Source organism: Typopeltis vanoorti, chromosome 21 (genome assembly GCF_054136105.1).
Source record: "Typopeltis vanoorti isolate ZY-2024b chromosome 21, IOZ_Tvanoo_1.0, whole genome shotgun sequence".
NCBI lineage: Eukaryota > Metazoa > Arthropoda > Arachnida > Uropygi > Thelyphonidae > Typopeltis > Typopeltis vanoorti.
Genome location: NC_143569.1, coordinates 46,615,131 through 46,636,875, shown reverse-complemented (window position 1 = coordinate 46,636,875; position 21,745 = coordinate 46,615,131). Strand labels below are relative to the sequence as shown.

Below are 21,745 nucleotides of genomic sequence, written 5' to 3'. Positions count from 1 at the left end.
GTAGGGAGACTAATTATCTGTAATAGATTACTGCTGATGGCAAACACCCTGGCATCCCTGCCTGCTTGATCGGTGAAACTCAAGAAGGGAAGCCAATATAAGTTGTGGATACTCCCCAAGAAGGATGACCTCACTATTGGGATATTTTGGCTGCAGAATGTCAAGCTTTAGAGAGAGATAGTTGAACGGGATAGAGTGGTTAATGGAGTTTGGAGTGCAATAGAGAGAGAACATATGAAAAGGGCAGGCTGATTTGGTAGGGAAATTTTGTGTCAAACAGTGGGGTTTCACAATCTCTGGCATGGCATGTCGGTTCTGATGAATGCACAAGCTGCCCTTATGGTGGAAAGAATGGTGTAATGTGCAATTTAGGCAGTTGAGGTGGAGAATGATTGGCAACCTGAACAATGAATGATTGTTCAGGTTGCCAGTTGGGGTTCTGATAGGAATACATTGCTTTCATGTACTATAGTTCTTCTCAATTTAATCTCATCAACAAACAACTGGATATCTTCAAATTATCTCCAATATCATTAATATACAAATTAAACAACAATGGACCAAGAAAAGAGCCTTGTGGCATACCACTGGTCACTATTCTAATCTTTGACTCTGCTCTACTATACACTACTCTATGATGCCAGTCTGACAACCACCCACTTATCTATCTCGCCATTCCAGTATCCATTCTCATTTGCTTTAGTTTATTTAAGATTAGAGTGCAGGATTCTGTTGGATGTTTTTCCACTTGGTTATACTATAAATTAAAGATGCCAAGAAATTATATTCTTGGCACATATCCTAATGGACATGTATCTCAGATGTTATGCATTATGGTATTTCAACCTTTATTGAGATACCAGACCCAGAAGTGATACCAAGGTTGAAGTAATTCAGAAGTCATATTTCCATATATGAGTAACCAAAAGGTGTCATCACACCTTATTACTGAAATACTCTGGATTAGAGGTAGATGTTGGAAGTTATTCCCCCCCCCCCCTTTGGAAAGTGGTTTGGGTATTTGGAAGTATTTTGCATTATGGGATACTAAGGCAAGTGATGTAAAGCTATTAGTCTCTATATACAAGTTGCCCAGTCCTGAAATTACTTCAGGCTTAAACTCTGTTTCCTTACACTTGGATAAAGTATTAAACCAAAAATATAATTTCTTGGCATCTTTAATTTATAGTACAGGATTTTGTCAAATGCTTTTGCAAACTCCAACAATATCACTGTGCAAGCATTACCTTTATCCAACTCTAGCATTACTTTATTATAGAAGCAAAATAAATTGCTAAAGCAAGACCCACTCTCTTAACAAAGCCATGCTGACCTCTAAAAAAATCAAATTATTATCCACCCAATCTTGAATTCTTGAATTTCATTAACTTTTCCAAAACTTTAACCATTACTCTGGAGATAGTAACAGGTCTGTAATTTTCAACCTTTGTGTTGGACATCTTTATGCAGTGGAATTATCATACCTTCCTTCCATGCTCTAGGGACTCTACTTGAGCTGAGACTTAAATTAAAAACCCTAGTCAAGGGTAAGGCCAAAGCACTTGAACATTCGCACAACACATAGGCCAAAATCTTATCTAATACTGTTGAAGAATTCACACTGCGATTTTTGAGTATCCCAAGCACTTGTGGATATAATCTTTGAAGTTTGTCAACTTCAAAGATTATATCCACACCTGTCTCATCAGATACTACTTGTATCTTCATCCTGATGATAAACCTTCACAAAATAATCACTCAGTAATTCAACAATTTCTTCAGACTCTGTTACCATCATACCAGCAGAATTCAAAGATAGTTTTCCACAATCATTTTTCCTTCTACTTGCTATGTAGCAAAAAAAGATTCACTTTGGAATGTTTAGCTGGTTTCATTTCATAAAGTGATTTTGTATTCTGCATCTTGAATTGATGGTACTACTTATACATTTAATTGCAACCTTTTTTTAATTCTTCTCACCCTAGGAATGCAGTCAGATATTACCACCTTTAAATACTCTTGAATTATTTCTTATGCATCACTCTAAGTTATTTTCTAAACTTTAGAAAATCTGATTCATAATTCCACAAATACCCATTCTTAATCAAGGATTCAACATAACCAAACAAACCTTCCAAGATAATACCGAATAATAACTTTGTCCAACTGGAGGCAAAACGACAACCTTCGATAAGGACAAATTCTCAGATGTTATCACCTGGGGGTGGGGGGGGGGGGGGGTGGGGGGGGGGGGGGGTGGGGGGGGGGGGGGGTGGGGGGGGGGGGGGGTGGGGGGGGGGGGGGGTGGGGGGGGGGGGGGGTGGGGGGGGGGGGGGGTGGGGGGGGGGGGGGGTGGGGGGGGGGGGGGGTGGGGGGGGGGGGGGGTGGGGGGGGGGGGGGGTGGGGGGGGGGGGGGGTGGGGGGGGGGGGGGGTGGGGGGGGGGGGGGGTGGGGGGGGGGGGGGGTGGGGGGGGGGGGGGGTGGGGGGGGGGGGGGGTGGGGGGGGGGGGGGGTGGGGGGGGGGGGGGGTGGGGGGGGGGGGGGGTGGGGGGGGGGGGGGGTGGGGGGGGGGGGGGGTGGGGGGGGGGGGGGGTGGGGGGGGGGGGGGGTGGGGGGGGGGGGGGGTGGGGGGGGGGGGGGGTGGGGGGGGGGGGGGGTGGGGGGGGGGGGGGGTGGGGGGGGGGGGGGGTGGGGGGGGGGGGGGGTGGGGGGGGGGGGGATGAATCAGTTGAGATAGTTGAGTTACTGAGTGAGCACTTTGCAAAAGTATATCATCCAGGTGGTGACATTGCAGAAACGAATAAACCAGTATATTATACGGGAATTGTGGTTAATGAAGTGGAGGTGAGTAGTCTATTGCATCACCTCAATGTCAATACATCTGTGGGATTGGATGGTATACCAGCTCGTGTTGTACGAGAAGCAGCTAAAGAATTGTCAGTACCCTTGACCATTTTGTTTAATTTGAGTCTCGGGTCTGGGTTAGTCCCGAGCGGGTGGAAAGAGGGGAAAATAGTTCCACTGCATAAAGGTGGTTCCAAGACTGCTGTAGTAAATTACCGACCGATTAGCATATCAGGAATCATTGTCAAGGTTTTAGAGAAAATAGTCAAGAGGAAAATACAAGATTGGATAGAAGAAAATGGGATACTGTATCGGGGACAGCATGGTTTTGTGAAGGGTAGGTCATGCCTCAGTAACTTGCTCACGTATTATAACACAGTGACGGCTGAACTGGATAAGGGTAATGGGTTTACGGTGATTCTACTGGACCTTGCCAAGGCCTTTGACAGGATTCCACATGGAATTCTAATCAGTAAATTGCAGCATATGGGAATGGACATAGGGTTGGTGAGATGGATAGGAGGGTGGTTGACGGAGAGATATCAGAGAGTGGTTTACTCGGGAGTAGAGTCCACAAGACGGCCTGTGACTAGTGGTGTGCCACAAGGATCTGTTCTTGGACCACTGCTGTTTAATTTGTTCATAAATGATATAGGAAATGATCTGAGAGGAACAGTTCATTTGTTTGCGGATGATGCGAAGTTGGGTAGGGCAATAGTGAATGCAGATGACGTCAAAATTTTGCAGGATGATTTGGATAGATTGGAGGTCTGGGCTAAGGAGAATGGATGTCAGTTTAATGTGGCAAAATGTAAGGTTATGCATTTTGGGGTGAAAAGATTGGCGGCAGTTTACTGCATTGGTGGAACCGTGCTCCAGGAAATTGATGAGGCACGAGATTTAGGAGTGTTGGTAGATAAGGAATTGAAATTTAGGAGACACATTGCAAAAGTGACCAAAACAGCTCATCAAATCACTTGGTTGCTGAAGAATACGATGACAAGCAGAGACAAGCAGGTTATTGTTCCTCTGTATCGAGCCTTGATAAGATCCCATCTAGACTACTGTGCTCAGATTTGGTCACCTAGGTTTCTTCTTGATGGGGAGGAGGTGGAGGGGATCCAGAGGCGAGTGACCAAGATGATAGCAGGTCTGTGGAATGAACCGTATGAGAACAGGTTGAGGATTTGTGGGTTGCAAAAATTGGTTGATAGGCGGAGGAGGGGAGATATGATTGAGACATTCAAATTACTGAAGGGTTTCTATAAAATTAATTCAGAAGATATTTTTGAGAACAGAGCTGGTTGTGGGAGGACTAGGGGACATCCATGGAAACTGGGCAAAAGTGTGGTTAGTAAAGGTGTTAGAGCTGGGTTCTTTACTTTTAGAGTAGTGAATGAGTGGAATGCGCTCCCTGAGTCTGTGGTGGATGCTGTGACAGTGAATGAGTTTAAGGCGAGGTATGATAGATACTGTATGAATGTCAAATAGTTGTGATGAATATGATTTGGGGCCTCCCTCGATGAGTCCAATGACTTCCTGGAGTTGCCCGTAATAATAGTAATAATAATAGTAATAGTTAGATAGGTAAATACAGAATTTACTATAATTACTCTCTGTAGTGAATCGAAGAGTACAGCATGAATGACAGTGTTGAGAGGAAGATGGTTAATGAGATGATTGGGTCTTGAAGTATAAAACACTCTTGTTCAAAGGAGAATTAGGAATTGATAGTTAAAAGAAATATTAATAATTGGAAAAGGATAAACTGAAAAGCATACAATGATAAAATTCTGCAAAAGAAAAAGGAACATAAAATCAAAAATGTGCCAGCAGATAAATATTTGAATTAGCAAACTAGGATAAAAGGACTGGAATACTGAATGGGTGGGTAAAATCGTGAAATTAGATTTTTTGCAAACACTATTTTTTTGTAGCTAAGTTGGATGTACCTATTCACATCCAATATTTCTGTGGATGTGAATAGGTACAAGTAGACAAGCATAAATTGTTGAAATGTAAGATTTTTTTTTTTTTTTATACCTCTACTTCACAAAGAAATACTGTAAAAAATAAAATTTGCTTTTTCAAAAGTTTAGAAATGAATCTGCAAAAATTTCACAGTCATGGCCACATATAAGTTATTCCAGCCTTTCTCATAAAATAACAAGAAAATAAATTTCAATTGACTTACGAGTAAGCTGTTTTCACTCCTCCCTTGAGACCACTGTCAAAAGTGCCCTTACCCCTTCCACCAGCCAATACTTGTGCTTTTATTACACAATCTGTGCTTCCTAAAATCAAATAAATTAAAGTGAATATATGAACAGCAATACATTAATTTTATCATTTCTAAAAGCACAATTAGTTCTTTACAATTAGCTATCACAAGTTAATATAGTTTATATACAGACACTCCTCGACATATGTAAGTAGACCATTCTGCAACTCCTTACAGAAGTCGAAATTTATGTAAGTCGGATTCCTCTCCTCACTTGCTCCAACCTTTCATAAAAGACTGTCATGTCAAACACATATGCAAAAAATAAACATATAATGCAATGCAGAAATATTAAATAGTAAAAAAAAATTATAAACATCCTGTAATAAATACATGAACGATACATATATTTTACACTGTATCAAGGTGGACAATTTTCAAACAGTGAACCAAATATGTTTTACAATCTGACCACACTTTAATTAATATATTTGCTGATAAGAAAATATATTAACAGGAAATTGTCACTGCACATTATCTCATAACTCATGGTTTTTGGAGTAGTGGTTTCAACTTCCATGTTCTGGATGTGCTTTTACCAAACAAAAGTGGTATTCTGTTTTTCAATGCTTTGTATCCTGGCATTGTTTTTGCTTGCAGCAAATGGCTGTGTTCCTTTGGGATAGTTTCTCTTAATGTCCTCAAATAAACCTTTTGCCTTAGCCTGTATTGTCATAAGGCTCAAAGGAACACATTTCTAGACCTGGTCTTACATCCATATTGTAAGCAATTTTTCCATCTCTGTTAGTGCGCCTTCATGTTTTTTTGTTATTATTGGTTGTCTTCATGCTGGCTGTTCCTTTAACATGTTCTTTTTATACACAAAGCATCCTTAACTATGGTATTTACTGTTGATACCACAAGCCAAGTTTACGTACTATACCAGATAAGCTTCGTCCACCTTCATATTTCTTTATTATCAGTAATTTCATCTCTAGATTGATTGCAGTATGTTTGCAAAATAGTTCATGTTTTGAATGTTATCTTGGAAATTTCTTACGTAAGTATGGATTTATTTTTCTCGAATTTACATATCTCAGGATCTGTCTGTATTTAAGTCCTTTCAAGTGTCTTTAATTTGATATTTTTTTTCTCTAGATACTTTTAAATCCTAAAAACAGATTCAAATGGGTTAGAATCTAAAGATTCCGATGAGTTCTCACCAATTTGAACTGTGGTTATATTCCTGAAAAACACTGTGATGATAGGTAAATATGATGTACAAATAAAAAAATTGTATGGAAAAATAAATGGTGTTAAATTTCTTAATTCTGACAAAGCCCATTTTTTTATGGTCACATGAGCTTCATATTTATTCATCGTAGAGTGTTTAAAGAAACCTAATCTTCATGAATGGCAAAGTGCTGCTATATAACATTCATATTAATACAAATAAATAAATCCATAACTTTCACCATTATTACCAGACTGGTTGGATGAGTATCTCTGCTTTATTTATTGTTTCAAATCCAGCTGTGTGGCATGATTTTATTATTATTATTATTTTAATATTACTTCTGCATAAGAGGCCACAAGATCTACAAGTATAGAAAAATAAATGTGTGCAGACTGGGATCAAGAGCAGTCAAGGGTTTTGTGAATGTTTTTATGCAGTCTTACAATGAATGATGAAAATCATTACCACCTGGTAAGACATCACCACTCTGCACATTGGAAATCTGAAATGGCTTGGAAATGTATACCACATTTAGCCTCTAGACTAAGGTTCCCAGGCTGGATGTGGGCTTGTTTCTATGCTGTAAGGTAGATGCTAGTTGAATAGGATAAAGCGAAGAGGTGATACAGAATAGGTGTTAGTTGTAGGTCACAATTTTTTTAACACAATAGGTGGGATATCATCAGGACCAGATGTCTTGTTTGTGTTCAGGTTATTAAGGATTCCTTGGATTTACTTTTGGCGGAAGACTATGGGTAACATGGAGAGAACCATTCTTGGTGGAGTGGAGGTCAGGTCAGCTCATGTCATTAACACAGGAATTGGAAGAAAAGATTGATGCCAATAAGCCAGCCTTGTCTTTAGTTGAGGTAACTACAGTACCATCTGGATGTGAGAGTGGTGGAAACCCGAGTGTGCAGAAGTTGCACCCAATGGCCTTGGAAGTGTGCAGCATTTATTCCTTTCAAAGTCTGATTTGGACTGGGTGATGATTCTTTTACTTCTGTTGTGAGCTGCAGTATAGGCAGAGTAAACAGAAGTAAAAGAATCATCACAAAGTACAAATCAGACTTTGAAAGGACCAAATGCTGCAAACTTCCAAGGCCATTGGGTGCAACTTCTGCACACTCGGGTTTCCACCACTCTCACATCCAGATGGTACCGTAGTTACCTCAAGACAAGGCTGGCTTACTGGCATCACTTTTTTCTTCCAATTCCTGTGTTAATGACATGGGCTGACATCCACTCCACTAAGAGTAAACAGCTAGAGTTTTGGTCTTGAACCATTCGTGGTATGCAGACATTTTTTTCTTATACTGCACTGGCACACTTTTTTGAGAACTAAGGCTGGATGGTGGCTGAGAATTTGGAGTGGAATAAGGGGTTAAAGTCTTCATTCCTGTGTGGATAATTTCTGTTATTCAGTCTGAGCAAATGCTTGGATCAGAAGAACTGAAGCAGTAATCGGACCATGGGAAGGAGGAATAGAAGTCAAGGAGGTCATCAAATTTGGCACCTTTATAGTGCTAAAGGACATAAATCTGTGAACTGGTGGGTGAAGGCTGTTCTGTAGAAAAAGAGACATATATGAGATTGTGATCCAAGTTACCAAGAGAACTGACATCCACAGTATACCTGGAAGGGAGAGCTTGTCAGGAAGAGGTCAAGTGTGTTGGCAAATTGGAGGGGTTATTAGGTATTCTGGTAGGGAGACTAATTATCTGTAATAGATTACTGCTGATGGCAAACACCCTGGCATCCCTGCCTGCTTGATCGGTGAAACTCAAGAAGGGAAGCCAATATAAGTTGTGGATACTCCCCAAGAAGGATGACCTCACTATTGGGATATTTTGGCTGCAGAATGTCAAGCTTTAGAGAGAGATAGTTGAACGGGATAGAGTGGTTAATGGAGTTTGGAGTGCAATAGAGAGAGAACATATGAAAAGGGCAGGCTGATTTGGTAGGGAAATTTTGTGTCAAACAGTGGGGTTTCACAATCTCTGGCATGGCATGTCGGTTCTGATGAATGCACAAGCTGCCCTTATGGTGGAAAGAATGGTGTAATGTGCAATTTAGGCAGTTGAGGTGGAGAATGATTGGCAACCTGAACAATGAATGATTGTTCAGGTTGCCAGTTGGGGTTCTGATAGGAATACATTGCTTTCATGTACTATAGTTCTTCTCAATTTAATCTCATCAACAAACAACTGGATATCTTCAAATTATCTCCAATATCATTAATATACAAATTAAACAACAATGGACCAAGAAAAGAGCCTTGTGGCATACCACTGGTCACTATTCTAATCTTTGACTCTGCTCTACTATACACTACTCTATGATGCCAGTCTGACAACCACCCACTTATCTATCTCGCCATTCCAGTATCCATTCTCATTTGCTTTAGTTTATTTAAGATTAGAGTGCAGGATTCTGTTGGATGTTTTTCCACTTGGTTATACTATAAATTAAAGATGCCAAGAAATTATATTCTTGGCACATATCCTAATGGACATGTATCTCAGATGTTATGCATTATGGTATTTCAACCTTTATTGAGATACCAGACCCAGAAGTGATACCAAGGTTGAAGTAATTCAGAAGTCATATTTCCATATATGAGTAACCAAAAGGTGTCATCACACCTTATTACTGAAATACTCTGGATTAGAGGTAGATGTTGGAAGTTATTCCCCCCCCCCCCTTTGGAAAGTGGTTTGGGTATTTGGAAGTATTTTGCATTATGGGATACTAAGGCAAGTGATGTAAAGCTATTAGTCTCTATATACAAGTTGCCCAGTCCTGAAATTACTTCAGGCTTAAACTCTGTTTCCTTACACTTGGATAAAGTATTAAACCAAAAATATAATTTCTTGGCATCTTTAATTTATAGTACAGGATTTTGTCAAATGCTTTTGCAAACTCCAACAATATCACTGTGCAAGCATTACCTTTATCCAACTCTAGCATTACTTTATTATAGAAGCAAAATAAATTGCTAAAGCAAGACCCACTCTCTTAACAAAGCCATGCTGACCTCTAAAAAAATCAAATTATTATCCACCCAATCTTGAATTCTTGAATTTCATTAACTTTTCCAAAACTTTAACCATTACTCTGGAGATAGTAACAGGTCTGTAATTTTCAACCTTTGTGTTGGACATCTTTATGCAGTGGAATTATCATACCTTCCTTCCATGCTCTAGGGACTCTACTTGAGCTGAGACTTAAATTAAAAACCCTAGTCAAGGGTAAGGCCAAAGCACTTGAACATTCGCACAACACATAGGCCAAAATCTTATCTAATACTGTTGAAGAATTCACACTGCGATTTTTGAGTATCCCAAGCACTTGTGGATATAATCTTTGAAGTTTGTCAACTTCAAAGATTATATCCACACCTGTCTCATCAGATACTACTTGTATCTTCATCCTGATGATAAACCTTCACAAAATAATCACTCAGTAATTCAACAATTTCTTCAGACTCTGTTACCATCATACCAGCAGAATTCAAAGATAGTTTTCCACAATCATTTTTCCTTCTACTTGCTATGTAGCAAAAAAAGATTCACTTTGGAATGTTTAGCTGGTTTCATTTCATAAAGTGATTTTGTATTCTGCATCTTGAATTGATGGTACTACTTATACATTTAATTGCAACCTTTTTTTAATTCTTCTCACCCTAGGAATGCAGTCAGATATTACCACCTTTAAATACTCTTGAATTATTTCTTATGCATCACTCTAAGTTATTTTCTAAACTTTAGAAAATCTGATTCATAATTCCACAAATACCCATTCTTAATCAAGGATTCAACATAACCAAACAAACCTTCCAAGATAATACCGAATAATAACTTTGTCCAACTGGAGGCAAAACGACAACCTTCGATAAGGACAAATTCTCAGATGTTATCACCAAATCCAATATTCTTGATCCAAGAGTTTCCTCAAAAACATGTTGTCTCAAGTAATTGTCTCTCAGTAACTGTGTAAATTCTAATTCCCTTATCCTATGTAACATCTCCTCATTTCAATTTATATCCCCCATAATAATTACCTTGTTATAAAGCTAGCCTGCTGATGAATGTCATCTAAATCTACACTTGGACCTCTAGGTGTATAGCAGCAACCCATAACAAACATGACTCTATGTACCCTAATCTCACACCAAATAGGTTCAAATGCACTGCTCTTCCAACAAACCTCAAGCTTAATTGGCAGAACTCATCTGCTATCATTAACAATACCCCACCATCCATTTTGTTCTCCCTGTCTTCTCTAAAATTAGAATAACCCTTACAATCTATTCCTGAAACTATATCACCTTTCGTCAACCAAGTTTCACTGATACCAATTATACTTGCCGAGATGTACTAATCAAAGATATAAATTCTTCATGCTCTTTTCTGATACTTCTGGCATTTATACACAAAAACACCTGAGAGAGCCAGACACACCAGAACCACTTATCCCTGTGATCCTAGCATATACAGTCACCTAATCCAGGCTAAAAATTAGTTTTCCTGTTTTAGACCACACTTTACTAAATGCTTCCTTCAAACACTGAACTCCTAATTTATTTAGATGAACACTGTCCCTCAATATAATTCATTTTTTCCCCTCAATTCCCTCCATAAATCAATTTATTGTGTACCACTCTTCTAACACTACTCATGAATTGATTTATTTGTAATCATAACTCTTCTGTTCAATTCGTTCCTATCAAAATGCAGGCAATATACCTATAATCTTCACTTTCTCTACTACTTCTTTCAATAATACTTTCACATCCTCTCTCATTCCATTTTTCTCTCTTCAGTTCCATGAAAATAAATGAAAATAGTTCTTTGGAAACAAAATTGAAATGAGCATTCAGAAAACTAAATTTCTTTTCTGAATGCTCATTTCAATTTTGAATGCCAATTAAATATCGTACTACTTCCTGCAAACTCCACAAGTGACTATGTTGCAAAACGTAAGGAATGTACAGTATATCTTTATAACATACTTATCTTCTAACAAAGAAATAAACATTGGATTAACCTCATTAACTATCACCATTCCCTCAGACAGGATGGTCTACTTTTTCAGGTACCTGAGCCGAAAAACAGTATCCTACACCATTTCACATTCTTGGTGCCAAGAATCTTTAACTCTCTTAAAAGAGAACTCAGAAATGAGAAATCAAAAGCGCGCGCACACACACACACACACACAGAGAGAGAGAGAGAGAGAGGATTAAGACTATTTCTTGGATCCATAAATGATGCTGAAACAGTGTTTACTTTTATCTAGATTAACATGGAATTTAGAGTAGCTTGCTAATACTCCATGTAAATATATGTAAAATGCTAATATATAAATATATAAAAGAAAAAAAAAGGAAAAATTATTTTTGAGAATTTCTTCATTGTTCAACACAAAACATCAAAAAATGAGATTTTGTCCCAATGCAGTGAATTAAAAAGAAAAAAATTCTGATGTTTTGCCGTAAGAGATGTTTAAATCTTGGTCTATGTCATTTGTGCCAGAAATTTTTGAGCTTTGCTGACCTGCATTCCAAGCAGTGTATAATCGCTTTGGCATTGCGTCAGTTGCCCAGGGTGCCAAGATGTCAAGTATTGCAAATTGATGAAACATATCGGTGTCACACTATAAAAAGGCCTTAGTTACGAATTTCCCTATAGCAGTAAAAGTCTTGATGTGCTGCTGTGTATTCCACACGCTCAGATAATCTAATCTCGCAACTACTGAAATGATTAGTAGTAATCTCAGGCATGCTGTGTATTGTTATTAATGGCTGAAGAGAATGGAAGGTGGGATAGTGTTAACAGTCTGCTAGTTCACGTGGTATACAGGAAAATGTGAAAAGCATTCATTACATAAAAAAAGCAAAGAAAAAAATTCGTGCCTACAAATTTTGTTTAACTTATGATTAACAATACCGTAATCATTATGTTTTTCATATATATTTTCATGTAATTACGAGGGATGTCCAGAAAGTAAGTTCCAATGAGCTGTCAGAGAAACAAAAATATACTTACAAAAAAAAACTTTATTGAAAATTAAAGTAGACATCTTTCACTACTTTTCTACATAATTTCCACCATTGTTCAGGCACTTATCATAACGGGGCACCAAGAGTTGTATACCTTCGTCGTAGAGGCTGCCACCTGTGATGCAAACCACGTATTGACTGCTTCTTTGACCTTGTCATCATCTTGAAACTGCCGGCCACCAAGGAAAGATTTCAGATGTCTGAATAGGTGAACGTCGCTTGGTGCAAGGTCAGGACTATATGGGAGTGCATTATCATGAATCAAAACAACATCCCTGGTAAGCATGTCACATCATTTATTCTTGATTGCATGACACAGTTTCTTAAGGGTTTGGAAGTACATACTCACGGTGATTGTGGAGCCTTGACCCAAGAAGTCTACCAGCAAAATTCCTTGTCTGTCTCAAAACACAGTGCAAATGATTTTCCGAGTGGAAACCATTGTCTTCAATTTTGTCTTGACTGGTGATGAGGTGTGCCTCCACTCGAAGCCTGCTCAGGAAAGCATCGGCATCCTCATGGTAGCGTGTCAAGAATTCCAACGCACTGCCCAGCCGATTCACTTTGTGTTGTTCTCTAAGCAACTTAAGCACCCAGCATGCACACAATTTCCAATAATTCAGTTTCTCCGACACAATTTCGTGAAGACATGAATGTGAAACTTCTGGAAATTGCAGCGAGAGTGATATCATAGTGAATCCCCTATTTTGTCGAATCTTCTCTTCAACTGAATGCGGCGAGCAATTTGTTTTTCTTAGAAATTATAAACACACACCAAGAAGCGTACACACTGTGAGAATGTCTGAAAATGGCACCAACACCTTGCTAATGAATCAACAAACTCAGCACGCATGCACATCATTGCAATCGCAGTGCTGCAGTGAAAATATTTAAAAATGGAACTTACTTTCTGGACATCCCTCGTATTTTTTTGCAAGCAGTTGAAAAATTTCTGCAATGACTTGTTCATTAAACTGATTGGAAGAATAAAACACAGCAAACATTGCCAGTAATAATAAATGTATTGCTAAGATTGACATATTTTGAAATAGGTGTATTTTATTTTCGCATGTGAAATTTTATATCTCTTGTAAACAAAGAAATAAATAAAATGTGAAGCAGAACATAAATTTAAAACATTCACAAGGTATCTGGTAAACACCAGCTAATGATAGCAGTGACAGTTTGTCTTTTGTAGATGGCAACGGATGAAAAATTTAATTGATAGAAAATATGTGGGAATAAGGTGATACTTCTTCAAAATTCTACCAATAGGTTCAGAGATATCAGGAAATATAAGGGAATGCAAGAAGAAATATAAGTTGTTCTAACACCTAGGATTCAACAGACTGCAGGGTTCCAATCCCTGATATTTCTAGTATTCTGGACCAATTGGTATAATTTTGAAGAAATATCACCTTATTCTCACATATTTTCCTATCAAAAAAAAAAAAAAAACTCATCTGTTACCATCTACAAAAGATAAACTGTCACCTCTATCATTAGCTGTTTTTACCAGATACCCTATAAATGTAATTTGACACACTTTGGACATAGGCTGTTCTGTGGAAAAAAGAATTAATGAACATTAATATTATAGTGAATACATGAAACCTGAAAAGTCTGGTCTGCCACAACATAGCACTGACACTAAACAGTATCCAGTGGGATGAAGCTCATCTTCTCCATAGAAGCAGTTTTAAATATGAATGCCTTTTCAAAGAAAGTTGCGAGGCCCTTTTACATTGGCCAAACCCGAATTGGAACGATTGTCTCTTTCTCCCAAAATTTTGGGCAATTCTCATTTTATGTAAACATTCAAAATAATTTTAATATTATTTATTAATATATTAATTTCTAGCATGAGGTAACCATTTTTAATTGGTAAACCAATTGCTGTATGTATCGTGTATTGTCATTTCTTTGATTTGCTTGATTCTACGCACTGATGATGTACAGTAAACCCTTGATTTAACGGACTAATAGGGGCTAAGAGGTGTCTGTTAAATCGCGAATTTTTTAAAATAAAAATATCTGTAACATTATACTGCAATTTTATCAATATTAGTGCTGTAAATAACAAAAAAAATTGTTTTGCACACAATTTTCACACTTTTAGATAAATTAATATTTGATGTTGCGGTGCTTGGTTTAGGTAATCCTGCAAGTTTTTTTTTGAATTCTGCTGTTCTTTATAATTAACTCCCTAAAATTAAGAAAATGTGTGTAATAAAACTGTTGCAGAAAGTCACGCCAAGCAACAAAAGAACCAATTACAGTGCTATTGGTGTGATCACGTCCTAATCATTTGGCGAACATGTTTTATGAGCAGTGACTCATTTATGTCAGCTAAATTACTACAGTGTTTTTCCAACATATGATGGCCTATTTGCCAAAATTTGTTAAAAATAACAGGAAATTAATAACAAAAATTAACCTGTTAATTTAATCATCATCATCATCATCAAATTACTGCCATGTACCCTCAAGGGGTGTACAGGATATGACAGTACTACATGAAAAAATTACATCATTACTAACTTCCTATCTACAATTTTCCTCCAAATCAGTCTGTTACTTGTCAAGACTCCAACATTATCAGATCTTATATTTCTATCGTCTAAGGCACTTTGTACCGTATCAATCCACCTATATCTTGGTCTTCCTCTGGGTCGTTTTCCTGCCAACCTGGCAGAGAACACTTGTTTTGCTAATCTTTCCTCTCCCATTCTATTTAAGTGACCATACCATCTGAGATTAGCTCTGCTAATGCATTCCTGGATGCTGACAATGTCAAGTTCTTTCCTAATATCCTCATTTTTAATATGATATTGCCATTGATGCCATCTGTTCACACCTCTAATCTTTCTCAGGACTCTCATATCTGCAGTCTCTAGTCTTTGGTCAAGTGTTTTACTTCTGACCCAGCTCTCAGATCCATAAGTTAAAATTGGTTTGAACACAGTCTTGTATACAGCTAATTTAGTGTTCCGACTAATTTCTTTCTTATTCCATATGAATTTATTCAATTGACTTCCCACGATACCAGCTTTGCTGATTCTGTTGTCTATTTCTATATTTAGTTTACCATCTTCAGTAAAAATTGTGCCTAAGTAGCTGAAATGTTTTACTTGTTCCACAGGTTCTCCATTCACAACACAGTTGACATTTTCAATGATTCTGCCTATTTTCATTGTCTTTGTCTTTTTATTGCTGACCTTCATACCATATCTATTACAACAGCTATTCAATTTAGTCAGAGAATCTTGCAGACTTGTAGCGGATTTATTTAGAAGTATAACATCATCCGCATAGAGCAAAGAGCTGACATTAACATCTCCAATTTTGATATCAGGTTTAATACCACATTCCTTCATAATGTGATCCATATAGATAATGAAGTTAATTTAATTATAAGAAAATCTTGGTTAAAAGCAATTTAAAATCAACAGGGTGTTAATTTTCACATGACATACGGACCGGAAATTTTGTCCATTAAACTGAATTCTGTTAAATGGAGGGTTTACTGCACTGTTATTTTCTGTACAAAATATCCGTACTTTCATTTCATTAAAGTTAAATACTGTGGTTGTAATTTGTTATTTATAGCTATACCACTTTATGAAGCAGAACAATTTTGTGTTCTTTCCGCTCCTTTGGAACTTGGGCAAATCTAAGATTCATGTTAAAGAGATAAGTTGTTATTATTATTATTATTATTCAGGCCTCCATGGAGTCAAAAGACTCATCGCAGGAGGCCCTTCCTAGGAAACACAGCGTCTATCAAGACTCATCTTGGGAGGTCCCTCTTAGGAAACACAAAGTCTATCATACCACTCCTTAAACTCACTGACAGTTCTCACCCTCACCACTCTATCAGGCAATACATTCCATGGCTCAACGACTCCTCACATTCTTGCTCACAGTTTCCTTTCTTAACTTCCAGGGATGGTTCCTTGTCATCACTCCTTCACGCTGTTCAACCAAGTGAAAGAACTCCCCAGTGTCAATCCTGTAACCACTTCTCAACAGCTTAAAGTCTCAATCATAACATATGTCCTTCTCTTATCCAACCAAACTCTGCAGTCAACATTCTCTCAGCCGATCCTCATAACTAACTTTGTACAGTCCTGAAACCATCTTTGTTAGCCACCTTTGTACCTTTTCCACAGTCAATTTATCCCCTTCAAATCCTGGGGACCAAATCTGAGAACAATAGTCCACGTGTGGTCTGATCAGAGTCTTATATAACGGAACGACAACTCTTTTATCTCTACTGGTCAGTGTCCTTCTCATTATTGCAGCAATCCTCTATGTTACCTTCACCACCTTTGCAATATCTCCTCTAAATTTCAGGTTTCTATTAATCATCAACCTCAGATCTCTTGTCTCCCCTACTTCCTCCAGTATAGCTCCTCCAATAGAGTATGCAGCGTCCCATTGATGTGTCCCAAACCTCAAGACCTTACATTTTGCTGCATTAAACCAACAGCCCCATTCATTTGCGCATCTGTCTAGCTTATTCAAATCCTCTTGCAGGGCTACCACATCTGCACTATTACTAATAACCCTTCCCAGCTCCACATCATCCACAAACAACTGACTATCCCCTTGCAATCCAGTGAAAATGTCATTGATATGAAGGTTAAACAGTATAGGTCCCAGTACTGAGCCCTGTGGGACCCCACTTGTAATCCTCTATCTCCTTGAAACTGCTCCACCATACACAACTCTCTGATACCTATCGGACAGCCAATCCTGAATCCAGTTGACCAACCTGATATCCAGACCCACCTACTGCAACTTAAATATCAGCTTATCAAGTGGCACCCTGTCAAATGCCTTCGCTAAATCCAAGAAAATGGCAGTATATGCCTTTCCCTTATCTACTGCTCTTGTAACTTTATTATAAAAGGCTAGCATATTACTAAAACAAGAGCGCCCCTTCTCAAATCCATGTTGACTCTCACAGATAACATTACCCTCATTTGCCAATGCTGTATACAGTCCCTCAGTAATTTCTCCAAGATCTTAACAACTATTGATGACACACAAACTGGCCTATAATTAGACACTTCCAGTCTGCTATAGTTTGCCCACAGATTAGAGGCCCTTCGACACTTCTGTGCATGTCTCAAAAAGGAGAATCCATTCCAATAATAGGGTAATCAATCCATCTTCTGGGATGAGTTTGTTTATTATTACAGGTCATAATAATAATTTAGCTTTTCTTTTACGAACATTGTAGTTTTTAAAGTGTAACTATTTTGCTTGTATAACAGTTGGAAAAATGTACATAGAATATTAACAAAATTGAAAAAAAGGTATAGCATAAAACAAAAATTTAACGAAATTTATTTTTAAGAATGTTTTCTATAAAATAAAAATAATTATACAGAAAAACAGAAATTTTTTTCAAATGAACTTAGATATTCTAAACTTACAGTTGAGAGAACTGAGACACTTTAATGTCCTAAACTGATTAATTATTTAAGACTTGTTGTGACTCTTTTAACAAAACCATGCAAAAAAAAGGTTGGAAAAAAATACCATTATCAAATCCTTTTAATCTTCATAGTCATTTGAATCGGTGTCCGAATCGCCATCACTTTCACTTAAACTGATCACCAAAGGTTCGCATAATTCTTCGATAATTCCATCTCTGTCCCAATACATATTATCCAATGAGGTGACATGAGAGCAATATTTCCCCCAGTTTTGAACTGTAATACTTTCAATCGCCTGTTCTGAAAGCTTAAAAAGTTTCAACATGTCAATATCCCCAGTTACATTGCGATGGCAAATGAAACTTTTACTTCTGCCCAAACATACTCAATAGCATTAATATCACAATTATATGGTGGTAGCCTCAAAGCTAGAAATCTATGCTCTTTGAGCATTGTGTCGAATTTAAATAGTTTAGTTGTGGGAGAGTTTCTTTTGACCAAATTAAGCAATTCAATTTTTCGCATATCTGGGGAATGAGAAATGTTATTTGCAGAGAGCCAATCCATAAGAACTTGCTTCTTATTAGATCAATTTGGAACTTTGTTTAATCGAATAGAGGGATATGAAGCATTATCAATTATAACAACAGCATTTTTAGGAAGGTTTGGAATTAGTTTTTCTTCTGCCCACTTTTCAAAGATCACAGAATTCATTTGCCCATGGTAATCTCCATTCCAGTAGTTGAATTGGCTTTGTATAGTAAGTTTGAATGCGGTAAAAAATCCATTTCTCCATCCGCACACAAAATTATTATGCACACGAGGCATTTCCGGTTTGTAGCACTCCACATTCTTCTTTAGACTGCCAACATTTTCATCTTTCACTACACGTTATTCCCACTTCCTATGCAGGGTCCGCGTATTACTTAGATGCGACTACTTGTTGGTACCACTCCCAACCGACCTGTCGCCTAGTCTGCCGCTGGGGGAGGGATATATTCTTGACTGTAGAAGCGTATGTTCAAGGGGCTGGTTTGACTGCTTACGGGATGAAAAACGCCAGATCAACTGGCAGAAAAAACCCTACTGCCCATGCCCAAGACTGGCTAACTTGGCTATGCCTGAGGAAGATCCTCAAATTTCCTCACGTCTTTGACAGGAATCGAACCTGGGACACTCCTCCCCCAGTCATATTGTTGCGAAGTGCAAAGCCAATAGGCTAAGTTAAATTACTATCAATCCAAGTTTCATCTAGATACACAATTGGTCTTTTCTCCTCCCTGAAACGTCGTATTGCTCTCAAATACTGCATTTTAAAACAAATTCCGATTTCATGAAGTATTTTCCCTAAAGTTTCTCTTTTCCAAGGAAAATTAATTTTTTCTTTAAGCACAGGAATCAATTTCGGAACAGTTGGTATTCTTTTCTCAACCACGTAAAATTCGTGAACAGTTCTTCTTATAACGTCTACATCAAAATCATTCAAAGCTAGTTTCGATGGTTTTCTTTCTCTGGCGCTTTTTTTTTAGGAGATTTAAATTTTGGCTAACCTTCACCTTTTGATTCCCTACGAATTCTTTTAACAGTCAACCCTGATATGCCCGCAATTGCACTTGCACATTTTATGACTTGCAAAAGGGGAACAAGGAGACTGCCTTTTAACGATTCTTTTTCGCAGAATGTCAGCACATTATTCAATATTCTTTTGCAAGAGCTACTGAAACATTTAACAACAGAACTTGTTGACTGTACTGGATCCATCATACAAATTAATAATAAAAAAATAATGCAAAAAAACGACAACAAAAATCAAGCTACTACTAATACAGCAACAGGCAAGAAAGCACGTGATTTTGCTTGTTGGCGACCAATTCGTACATCTTTCAATTCTTTCTCCCCTTCAGCATGAATCAACTATTCTTGGCAAAACACCAAGCAGAGATCTACAAATGGTGGGCATACCATACCACCCTTATGCAATGGCACTATCTTACCTTCCTTCCTTCCTTCCTTCCATTCCCTGGGCACCTTTCCCATAGCCAGACTTTCATTGAAAAGCCAGGTCAAAGGAGCTGTCAGTTCTTTAGCACATTCTCTCAAAACTTGTGGTGAAATGCCATCCAGTCCCACAACTTTACTGACATCCAGAGTACTCAGCATCTGGAACACACTCTTCTCCTACACTTCTAAACCTCAAACCTGCCCTATCCCTCTAGGATTAAAATTTACTCCTCCAGGATGAAATACTCCAATAAAGTGTTCATTGAACACTATGTCCTCTGCATCAGTCACTCTATTCCCATTTTTATCCCACAACTGTTGTTAAGTCACTGAAACATTCCCTCAAGACATGCAGTGATATACTATCAACTCCTACAGCTTTATTGACAAGTTTATTACTCAATTCCTCATATATCTCCTGCTCACTCACCATTAGCAGCTCCTCTTCCTCCTCACTGCCCTCAAGCTGTTACTTTCACAAGGATGAAATACCTTTATTAATTACTCATTTAACATCTCTATCATTCTCTCCAACCAGTACAGCCAGTTAACAATCTTTCAAATTGCTTTCCAAATGAGGTCAGATAAAAAGCTGATTACCATAAGTAATGCATTTTATTGTCATGCGTGAGACAATCATCCTGTTTATCGGAGGCTTCAAGTAAGTGAAAAATATTCCTTGTTTGGTCTCAAGAGCAGATTTTTTACATAAACTTTCAATAAAAAATGCAATTTTTTTTTTTTTTTTGATAAATGCACTTAACTCCACATGCCTTATAATTCATTTTTTGATGAACTGGTCATTTGATGATTTGACGAATTGTGATGTTTCAATGAATTCCCTTTCAATAAATCGTGTTTTAGATTAATTGGTGATTGTTTTTTCGAGGAACTGCCTTTCCATTAACTGCTTTTTCAGTTAACTGTTGTTTGATGAACTATTTTTAGATTATGGTAATTGTTTATTCAATAAATTGCCTTTTGGTAAATTGTCATTCAGTAAATTGTTTATGGTGAATTTTCACATCAAAGTGGGAAGAGCAACAGCTGATAAAGGTGATGTATATATATCCTGTAGGATGACTTAAATAAATTGCAAGCTCAAGAAGGATAACGATTGTTGATTTTATGTTGAAAAATGTAAGGTTATGCAATTTTGGATACAAAGATTACATATTATGTATGTATGACACTGAAGACGCTGGATTACAGGAAATTGATGAGGTTGGAATTTGGGAGTGATGATGGACAGACAGTTGAAATTCAGAGGGAATAGTACAAAAGTTAGCAGAATAGCTCAAGGGATAAGGACTACTTGGATGTTGAAGGACATACTGACAAAGTATGTTCTTCAACATCCAACATCCTTAGGGAGGTTATCATCCCTTTTTTTCTAAAACTATGATAAGGCCACATCTTGACTACTTTGTACAGATGGGTAACCTGGGTTTCTTGTGGATGAGGAGGAAGTGGAAAGGATTCAGAGATGAGTGACCAAGTTGGTGAAAGGTCTGTCAATAAATGATGAGTATATATATATATATATAGAGAGAGAGAGAGAGAGAGATGATCCTCTAGTTCTCTCTCTCTCTCTCTCTACCAATCATGTAATTTGTGTAAGAGTGTGGTTAGTGAGGTTACAGACTACATTTTTTTGCTCGGAGAATGATGAATGACTGAAATGGATTACCAGAAGTAGTTGTGTCTTGATAGTGAATGAGTTTAAGGAGAGATATGATAAGTACTGACAAACACCTATCATACCTCTCAATAATAATGGTTAGTGTGCATCACTTGCATGAGTCTTCCAATTTCATGGAGATACTGGTATAATAATAATTAATAGCAAAAACCATTTATTGATTGCTAGAGCAATTTTTTTATGATTAGGCTTGTTGATAAGGACCACACCAAATTCTTTAAATGATCAT

General features: G+C 37.7%; 1 protein-coding gene across 1 annotated transcript in view; it reads right to left on the bottom strand.

Moving 5' to 3' along the window:
• Positions 1-21,745, bottom strand: part of LOC150094826 (succinate--CoA ligase [ADP-forming] subunit beta, mitochondrial-like) — a 169,085-nt gene that overhangs the window by 132,132 nt on the left and 15,208 nt on the right. The window contains exon 3 of the mRNA XM_090411583.1: positions 5,039-5,138. Coding sequence (XP_090267709.1) covers positions 5,039-5,138 — 100 coding nt within the window. The remainder of the gene's footprint in view (positions 1-5,038; positions 5,139-21,745) is intronic.